Here is a 10817-nt window from a genome sequence, read left to right as displayed (position 1 = left end):
ATAAAATGATGTTTTTGGGTTTTTGTCTGGAAGCTTAAGAAGCTGATAGGACGACCCGCTGAGACTCACAGACAGTAAGCATTAAGTCTTTTGTTTTACAGAAGGAAGCGCTGATGGAGCAGGTGGCACACCAGGCTGTAGTGATGCAGTTCATCCTAGAGATGGCTTCAAACTCTCAGCAGGATCCTCGAGGCTGCTTTAGACAGTTCTTCCACAAAGCCAAAGTAAGACACAGTCACCTTAGTAACACTGTTTGTGTATATGCCTACCTGTGCTCCACCTAATAGTGAGCATTTTCCTGCAGGACGGACAAGACGTCTACCTAGAAGTCTTCCACACAGAGCTCGAGGCCTTCAAATACAGAGTGAGAGAATATGTGCTCAAATGTAGAGACGATAAACAGAACAGCAGAGAACAACACAACACTGACACAAACTGCAGACTGGACCCCAAAGAAGCCCTGGACTCTTTACGGCCAGTAAGTCCTCTTCTTTTTACCAATGGTGCTGATTTTTTTCTGTTATTGCAGTTTCCCTCCATAGCCTATAGGTGGCACCATTGAGCCATGGGATATCAGTCCTCCTCTACACTGAACTCATGAATGTCGTGAATGTTAGAATGAAAGCATAAGCAATCACGGTCTGTTTCTTTGATCAATATTATTGCTCCAGTATTTGGAAAAGATATTGCTGCTCTTAGATCAGCGCCTTTAGTTTTTAAGAAGTATGAGAAAAACTTTGGTTTTCTAATACAATACGATATAATCCAAACAATACCAAATATCTTCATCCATGTCGAGTAAATCTTTATGATCAGCATCCTGTGCCCTCAATTAGCCTTTCCTAATCCTAGGGATGATCACAGCAGTGTTAATTTCATCGACTAAAACTATTCGTCGACAGCCTTTTTTTTCCATGACAAAAACTGGACTAAGACTAACAAAAATAGATCTGTGATGACTAAAACTAGACAAAGACTAGACTTAAATGTGATTTAGTTTTCGACAGACCTTCAAAATCCATGATATTTCTCCACTGTGGGTAAATCTGTCAAAAAAAACAATTCAGCTGCATCTATTCTGCCTCTCAGCTGTAGAAAGCAGGGACCCCAGGTTTAGCAGGGTGCAGAAAACACACTACCATCATTTGGTACCAAATTTAGGCATGAAAATAAATGCTTGGACTTAAAGTAAAGACTAAAATGTGAGGACGTTTTATGGACTAAAACTAGACTAAAATGTTTTGAGTTTTCGTCAACTAAAACAAGACTAAAACTTAAAAGGGTAAAATTGACAAAAATTTGACTAAAACTAAAATGCATTTCTTTTAAAGACTAAAACTAAAATTAAAAGTAGCTGCCAACATTAAAACTGGGTCACAGGTCAGTTTTTATTGAGTCTTACTTAATTTCCTAACTCTTTAAGGTTACTAAACATTAAACACTGTGACTATGACTTCCATTGCTAGCTAACTTTGTGCAGCTCATCTTTTCAAAGTTAAGTTGCTGTCACAATTTTCCATCGAGTTCCTCTTTTGAAATAAAAGTCTGTTTTTATCCGTACAGGAAGAAAAGTAAACTTGGCGTAAGGCTGTGCAAAATACAAAACGAGGGCCAGTGACTACAGCTGGTGCTTTTCCCACTGGCAGCATTTACTGTATTTTCAATTCAAAACTAATGTAGTTCAGCATTGTTAGTGCTCAGCACCTTGGACAGAAAAAGCACTCTCTTTGTCAGCTGTTTTTGTTGCTGCACTCCTAACAATTTTGAAAACAGTTGAAATTTTTGGAACAGTGCTGCACTCATCAGTGTCACTTCTCCCTCACTTGCCAACTTGTCAACTTTCATAGCCTAGTAACAATTGCTAGATGCCCTACAGAAGCTCTCCGCAACTGAGGTTGTGAACACTGCCACCAGAAAAAGTGTCATCTTTCCAAGAAAACCTTTAGACTCAATAGTCAACCTCAACTTGTCCACTTAGAAACTCCCTTATTTTATTTTTTACACTTAAATAATAGCCATTTGTGCCAATTAAATGTTGTCTTTCAGCTTTTTCTCAAACTAAATATTGAATAGCACACAGATTTATCCAATCCTACAAAATCAAGAATACAAGTCACCACAGTATTTTACACCCTTGTTTATAAGATGCAGTAATTTTTTTCTGTTTTTGCCAAATAGAGTTTTAATAGCCTAGCACAAAAGTAATGAAATTTGTGTTTGGTAGATTATTTCTTTGTTGAAACAATGGTTCTTGGCAGTCAATCTTATACCATTGGAAAGCCTGATATTTCCCCTTTAAATGGTGCCACATTTGTAGGGAACAGGCATTTGTGAGATGAGCAGCAGAGCTGAGTATGTGGGTTGCACCCATGAGAAATTTGCCAAATCTTCTCACGAATGCCTAACAGCTAATTTGCTTCTGACTCGTTTGGTGGATTGGATGATTGAAGTCTGAAGACATATTGATAATTTAATATTTTAGCATGCCCAAGCTGATCCCACAAGTGTTCAATGGGGTTGAGGTCAGGATGGCAGACAGGCCATCCTATCCTCTCCACTCCCAGTTTCTGCAGGTAGTCTCTGATAAGCCCCTGCTCTGTGGGGGCGAGTGTTGTCATCTTGGAGGATAGAGTTCAGTCCCAGACTGTGGAGATATGGGATTGCCACTGGTTGCAGAAACTCATCTTGATATCTCACTGCATTGAGATTGCCATCAAATAATGACAAGCCTCGTTTTTCCAGTGAAGGAGATGCCACCCCACACAATCACACTGCCTCCATCAAAAGATGTTAGTCTATCAATGCAGCAATCAGCATCGCGTTTTCCTTGTCTCCCCCACACTTTGACCTTATGATCCAACTGCGGTAGGCAAAATCTGGATGTATTGCTGAACATGAGGTTCAGGTTCCAGTACACATGTTGTCGACACCTACACACACAGGCGTGATGGTGAAGGGCAATCATGGCAGGTCTCCTGGCAGCCCATGAGATCAGAGATTGGCTGCATGCAGCCTGTTCTGAATTGTCTGGGCAGAGAGCTGTCGGCTATATTGTCCTGCAAATATGTAGACGTTACAGTTCTGGCGGTGCTGACAGGGTGAGGAAACTGTCTTCTTGGGACACCCACTTTGCAGCCTGTCTCCGACATCCCGTTATACCAAACTTCACCTTCAGTTTGGAGATGGTACTAGGGCTCACTCACACATGTGGTGATGACGTTGCATCACAGCACTTTTTATTGGTATATCAGTCATCCTGGTATATAAGCCACAGGCAACTTTTTAGATAAAAAAAATCGCTCTTGTTTTTCCTTAAATTTTAATATGTAGTTGTAATGGCTGTCGTGATGTATTTTTGGAAGTTTGGGTTTCAGGGAGAATGCAGACATCTCATTTGTGTCTTGAGCTCAAAGGTTTGGGGAACCCCTGGCCTAGATAAGTCGGTGTTGCTTCACCAGAGAGAAAAAGAATAATGTGGAACATATTTTGCAAATGTGTATTTTTAGTAGCACTGAGTTGTTCATCTCATACAAATTAAAAGGCTTTCAAAAAAGAGGCAAGTGTATACAGATACTATCAAGCAACGTTGATCAATAGTCACATGAAGGAGAGTGAATGCATTTGGCTAAACTTTTGTAAGAGTGAGAGAATGAGGCCTCCTCCTCTCAGTGGCCCCACAGCTTGACCATCTGCCAAACATCTACTCAGAGAAAGGGAAAAAAAAAAACTCCTCCCCTTCTCCCACAGAGGAGTGATGGCTACACAAGAATGTGATCCAGCCTGTTGAAATACAAGCTTGCCTTTCCTGGTTCTGCTTCTGTGTTCAGGCTGATTTTCCTCCTGTAGCATCTCTCCTGAAGATATAAATGCCCTCACAGATTTATTTTAGTTCCTGTTCAAATCTCAGAGCATGAATCCACATGTGAAATATTAGCATGAAATCAGATTACTGCATTAAAGGTTAAACAGCAGTTACATAATCGTTATCCTCTCTATCTGCTGAGACTAGGTTAATCCCTCCATAATCTCACTCCATCTCCATTTTAACCTATTTTTGGTTGATTTGTTTAACCTGATCATAATGGCTTCCTCCTATCTCTGTCTCCCTCCTCTAGGTGGAAGAATATCCTACGAAGCGATGTTTAGAGTCAGGACTGTGGGTAAACACAATGAGATGGACAAAGGATGACGCATCAGAGACAGACGATATAAGCATGATGGAGACGTCCTAGTGATTGTAGAATCTCCCCCAGCTTTTTCCTCCATCTCCATCATCAGCCCATTTAGGATTAACCTAAGTTTAAGCCCAGAACATGCTGGAAGACGCCAATACAAATGCAGGAGAGGGATAAATAAAGGCATGAGTGGTTTTCAGGGCTGGGATTTTCAGTGGAGAACCTGCAGAAAGTGACATACATTTCTCAGCGTCTGTCACTGTGGATAGCCTCTGGTGAGTTGGATCCTGCGGTGTTTCCTACCAGCTAGATGCATGTGTTTTATGCTGCAACGCTGGTGTTAAAAAAAATGGAGCGTTTGTGTTCAAGATGGTTCCCCTGAAAATGAGAAACATCCTGACATGAAAGCAAAAGAACAGGTGAATTAAAAGTGAATTCAAGGCAACACAAAGAACCAGTAAAGTGAGCTAAGTACAAAATCTAGTGCCTAAATCAGGTCTCAGGTCAAGGGACATCTGAGGAGTTTTGTTTGGAAGAATCATGACATGTCACTGAAAGACTTAACAGATATGTCTCCTGTGGTACAAGGTGAAACTTTGGTAAATAGTGCTATTTATTTAAGACAAAGTGTGAGGTAAAATTTGAGCATGCGCCTACAAAAAGCTCAGTATAAAGCAGATATCAAGATTAGAAAAACATGCACTTGATGAGCTCAAAGCTGTGGAGTTTGATCTGGTATGAAAGGGAAATTCGTCAAAATTGTTAGCTGTCAGACCTTTCGTTATTACAGGTAACAACACAAAGGGCCACACATCTTTTATTACTTTTAAATCCAAAAGCTGACTCTACACAGGGATGTCCATACTACAGAACACCTCATTCATTTTTGATTGCTCCATCTCAAGATTTTATTTAGGCACATTACATGATTTTCAAATCCTAAAAGATTTTTTATCTTATAAACCTCTGAGCACACATACTAGACCAATGGAGACTACACACCTGCCAACAACCTTGGGTGATCATGTGACCTCAGAGGAAAACAAACTTGCATGTCTGTTGATACCTTAGGCTTGTCTCTCCACAGCAGACTGTTCTGGCTTGTGTTTCAGCTGTGGCAAAAATCATTAAACAAAGAATCAGGATGAGGTCCTGGCTTAAGTGAAGGTATGGTTGTGTTTACGTTTGTGAGCAGTGAAAGTAGACCTACGTAACACCTGGCTGGCGACACTACACGGCCTGCTTGTTGTTATTGGTTGTGGGTATTACGTTGGAGGCATTATGGCTTTAAATCATAAATATCAAAGTTGTTCGATATTTTTTGATTGAAGGTCTAGGAGGCTACAACGCAATTTTGGGCAGTAAATTAAGTGTGTCGACACCACACACTTGAGGATTATTCAGACAAATAATCCTTTGCAACTTGCATCCACTTGGGATACGCCCCCACAATCATCAGAGGAGGTAAGTCTGGCCTCAAAATGGGCTTGAAGTGTGTGAGGGGGGTTAAAGGGAGCAAGATGAGCTGATTTTGGTTTGTTTTATGTCGAGGCAAAGACACCAGTTAAGCAGAAAGCTAATGAAGTGGGATTACCGTAATGATAATGAATCCACATTGGTGATCCTTTTCTAAAACAAAAGACACAGATGGAAATTAAAAATATTTCTATTATTGCAACACAAAATGTGATCATTACAACCAATGATGATATTTGGTATTTTTTCAGATAATAGTTTCGGTCTGTGGTAGTTTTTGGTACATTATCCTTGATATAACTAAGAACTGTGTCTTTTAAATGAAACTATCTTAGGTTAAATTACAAATACATTTTATTTATTATTATTTGTATTTTTTTATTTATTTATTTTAAGAAAATATTGTACGAGAAATGTTAAGTGAGTATGTTGGGGCCATGGTGGTTGCTGGGGGCCCTCATACCAGAGTCTGCTTAGGGCCTCACTTTGCCCAGAGGTGGTCCGGCTTACAGTCCTGTAGTGTATGGCCAGCCTTACAAAGCATATCATGCTCGCCGTCTTCAGGAGTTCACCCAACCTAAAAAAAACACCCACCAATAGTTAAGAAAATTAGGAAAAATTGAAGAAGATGGTATTTATTATTACAAGGGATGGCCTGATGCCTCTTTATTTCTATTCCAAGGTGCAAGTACAAGTATTTACATTTGGGAACTCACTGATACTACATATGAGTACTTGATGTTACAAAAAATATTATGTTGAAAGTTCATTTTATTTTCATCAGATGTTCTTTATCCCTGCATTTGACAGTTCTTACTTTCGTCATCCCCATTTATGTTTAACATCACCAAACCACAGCCGTGGCTCCAACTTTGACTACAGACTCGCATGATTAGAGGCTAACATCATCCTTTAATTTATGCCGAGAACAATATCGGAGATCTACGATGTCAAGCGATGCAAATAGTGCGTACATTTTCAAAACTAAGACCACAAAACACAGTTTATCAAATTATAAAGCTCTCAGCTTCTTATGTAAACCAGTAATTACAAGTGAAAAAGTCAGCCATTTTTTGGATTACATGCAACAACACAGCTATTATTGAAATGCATGAGTCACTGTCATGTAAGGTGGATAGAGGGCCATGTGGTTATAAGTTCATGCAGTTATTACTCATCATCTGAATCATTGCAAAATTATTTTTTATCAGGTGTTCATAAACAAATCTTAAATTTGGCACAGATTGATACTAAAGTTCAGCCTTAGTTCTGGGTGATGGAGTAGAAATCACTGCATGTTTCAGCACATAAAAGGTTAAAGGCCTGCTTCTGCTTTGTGCATTTAGCTTTCTGGTTAATCAGTTCCTACCGGAGTGAAATTAGCTTTCATAAACCCAGCATTTTAACCTAACCAGAAAACTACTCAGTCTTTAATAAGGCGTGTGTTCTTTTAAAGACAAGGTTTTAGGAGCTACATACAAGTGAGCAGTTTAAAAGTATCCTTATGGAGTGGAGAGGAAATAAAGGGCTGCGTTTTACTGTAAGTGTGTATGCAGAAAGGATGTCGCATCTGAATGTGTCCTGCACTTTATACTTCTCTTATCAGAATAGAAAACTTTTATTAAAAGAGGTTGAGGTGTATGAAGCACTTGAAAGTGTTCTCCCTGTATGATATTTTGATTTTGTCACTTTTTTGTTGTGTCCTCTGACATTTTTATTGAGCAAGGCTTTACATGAGTACAGAAGACTATCAGGGTCAGGCATGAGAAAGGAAATACAAGAAGAGGACGATTTTTTCATAACTCCCTTTGAGGGAAAAAAATCAAATTGAGTTGAAATACAAAGAAAAAGGTTTAAATAAGATTTCATGAAACCGTCAAAATATTAAGAAAAAAGCTGGAATTGTATTTTGAAATTCCTGTCTACATTTTTGCTAGGGATGCATGATACTGAAATTTACAGTATCTACAGCCGGTATTATCAATACTGATATTTATACGTAGCTCAGTTCTTAAAACAAAAACTTTAAAGTCATTGAACAAATGATCAAATTTCAGACCATAAAACAGACTTTAAAGTTTAAGAAATGATGATGAATACAGAAAAAGACTTCAACTGAAGTTGGTCTGTTGGTCCAGCCTCAAACTCCTCAAACTTCTTTATTTGTACAGCCAACAATTTCAGCTGATAAATTATTTTTATCTCCAAAATATTGGTTGTAAAATTCAACAGGAATTTTCATAACTGCTGATACTGATAATTATTTTTTTAAGCTAAAATCTGCCAACATCATTATCATAGTGATAAAATCAGGCATCCCCAATTTTTGCTGTTTTCCTAAAAAAATGACCTTTTTTCTTGACATGCTTACAGAATTCAGTAAATCAATAAGCAAAAACTCCAGGGCGCTCTCTTCAAACAATTTAAATGTCTTTATTTTAATAACAAAGTCATATAGACCTTAAAAAAAACACACCATAGTGTGTTTTTAAGGTCCAAGCTGTGGAAAATGCAGGCATTTTAATATTTTGAAGAGGTTCCCTGGAGTTTTTTCTTGTTAATTTAGTGACTTTATTAATCCCATACTAAAGAGAACCTCCGACATACTCTCTATTTAGGTTCATGAATTTCTCCTTTTCTATTTTTTATGTCTGCTGTATTCTCAAAATTGAATATCATAATTTTTATCTGCATTTTGTGATATTTCAACTTTTTTCTTGAAATCCATAATGCTTCTAATGAAACTTAGGCCTAGCAAGTATATGCCTCTGCAAAGTATCCAAATGGCAGTCAGTTAGAGTACAGTAGTGGGTCAAAAACAAGGGCTGGGCTGTTTTCTGTGGTACAAATGTTATAAGCAAGGGCTGACCTTGAGACTTGATGACCTTGTACTTTAACCTGCAAAACTAATCAGTTAACCCTTGATTCAGGATGAACACTTGTTCAAAGTTTTAAGAAAATCCCTTTCTAAAGGGATCATGTGTAATCATATGAATATGTTAAAAGCAAGGGATTGTCATGAGGCCCTGTGGCCCTGATTTTTCACCTATGACCTCCAGAATCTATCAGTTCATCTTTGAGTCATGACAAGCATTTGTGAAAGATTTGATGAAAACCCATCAACATGTTTTAAAGATACATGTTCATATAGAATTTTTGAAATGCAAAGGATGAACACGAGGCGCAATAACTGACCAATGACAAGTGTTTTAAAGACATAATGCTCATAGGAATGGCCTGAAAAGCAAGGGATGAACATGAGGCCCAATTACTTTGACTACTGATTTGTCCTTGAGTCTGAGTGGACATCTGTGCTCAAGCATTCTTGAGATATTGCATTTACAGTAATGGCCAGACAGACAGAGAGAACATAATGAATCCAGCTTCCAGTATCAACTGCACGGAGGCATAAAACATTTCTTTCTAATCTTAATATTTCGTCCCATGCCTGACCCTAATGTTTTGTCCGTATGCCAGCTTGTGTTTGGATTGTGTGACATTGTGTTTTGTATTTTCTGAGTTTTCCGGAGTCCGAGGGAGCTTGTACCACACTAATTAGGCTTCCAGAACACTGTCTCATTAATCAAAGGAATATTTTTATTTAACTTCACTGAAAAAAATCAGTGTGGGAAAACCTGCTGAAAGGCACAAACAGTAAGACTGTGGAACTGAAGATGCCATACGTTGCATTAAAGAACATTACACTTGTTTCTGACTTCTCACTCTTTATTTTCAGCCTGGCCTGCACACCAACCCTTTCTGTTTTCCCCCAGTGCATCTGTAAGAAGTATAAAACTATAAAGGGTATTGTAAACATCTAAGCTAAAACAATGTGCCGTAGTGGTCTTAAATGTTACCTTTCACTGTCCACAGTGACTAATTAACTATGCAAAAAGTAACTGAATGGCTTTAACTGTTGTATTTAGCCTGTGGCAAGTGTTAATGGTGTCTCCACTTCCTGAATTAGCTTTAGATTACAGAAAATTTGAGTGGAAAAGTTTGGAACAAAAACTTGTGTAACTGAGCTGTGGCCTCTGTAAGATTCGGTTAGTTTTGCTGCTGTAAAACACTGAAATATAAAACCAGTGCTGAGCTAAACTTTTCTGTCTCCTTGTTACTGCTGTCATTCTCTGTGGATCTGCAGTACATACACAATGGTCCAAAAATGTGAAACATCATTGTTAAAACTCGACAGCAATTATAGACCTTTATTGTGAGTTAACAAGTAGGCTATTAAATGTGACATATCATACCCCCTTTACACCTTTAGCACAATCCTATGTGGTCTGAATCGAACATCTGTGCTGTGCTTGATTGTTTTTTCTCATTATTTTGAGAAAATAAAGCTGGTTTTCTCACAATAATGTGTTAATTTATCAAGATCGCTGGAAAACAGCCAATGAGATAAAAGGAAATAGCATGTAAGAACCAGTGCTTTAAAGGGAAACTTCAACATTTTGGCAAATTCGTCCATTGCCATAATCCCTATAGTCTTACTAATAGGTTTGTTACCTTAAGTTGTTGATGCAAGCTGTTTTTAGATCGGCCGCTGCCGAGCTCGGACCTGCTGTGCCAACTCAATGTAAGCAGACGGTATTCCGGCTTTCCATCATCAAACTCATCAAATACACAATCCAACAACTCCAAAACGCTCTCGTGGACAAGTTGTGACCTGCACATTCACTACGCTATGAAATAATAACGTATAATTATGTAACATTACAACGCATGAAGCAAATACTCTGAACTATTTCTTGAATAAACCACTGGGCGGAGTAACACAGTGCAGCAGCCATGCCTGGAGTGTAGTTCCAGCTTTGCGTTTAGCTTTAAAACATCTCCATCTCGTAATGTCCATGATTATTTCATAGCGTGGTGAATGTACAGGTCACAACTTGTCCACGAGAGCGTTTTGGAGTTGTTGGATTGTGTATTTGATGAGTTTGATGAGGGAAAGCCGGAATACCATCTGCTTACATTGAGTTGGCACAGCAGGTCTGAACTCAGCAGCAGCCGATCTAAAAACAGCTTGCACCGACAACTGAAGGTAACGAACCCATTACTAAGACTATAGGAATTATAGCAATGGGCGAATTTGCCAAAATGTTTAAGTTTTTCTTTAACTGTCCCTTTGGCAGTAGTTGTGTTCCTCTTAAAATGAGGCAA

At 38.6% G+C, this 10817-nt stretch overlaps 1 protein-coding gene across 7 annotated transcripts in view; it reads left to right on the top strand.

The window, feature by feature from the left end:
* cdc37l1 (cell division cycle 37-like 1) overlaps nucleotides 1–10098 on the top strand; it is a 25233-nt gene extending 15135 nt beyond the window's left edge. For all 7 annotated transcript variants that reach the window (XM_041810274.1, XM_041810272.1, XM_041810273.1 and 4 more), the window contains 3 exons: nucleotides 102–224; nucleotides 305–478; nucleotides 4116–10098. In XM_041810274.1, the coding sequence (XP_041666208.1) occupies nucleotides 102–224; nucleotides 305–478; nucleotides 4116–4232 (414 nt within the window). In that variant the 3' untranslated portion in view covers nucleotides 4233–10098. The remainder of the gene's footprint in view (nucleotides 1–101; nucleotides 225–304; nucleotides 479–4115) is intronic.
* The last annotated feature ends 719 nt before the right edge of the window (nucleotides 10099–10817 follow it).

The sequence above is a fragment of the Cheilinus undulatus genome, linkage group 17 (genome assembly GCF_018320785.1).
Source record: "Cheilinus undulatus linkage group 17, ASM1832078v1, whole genome shotgun sequence".
NCBI classification, from domain to species: Eukaryota; Metazoa; Chordata; class Actinopteri; order Labriformes; family Labridae; genus Cheilinus; species Cheilinus undulatus.
This window is presented reverse-complemented; position numbering and strand designations above follow the sequence as displayed.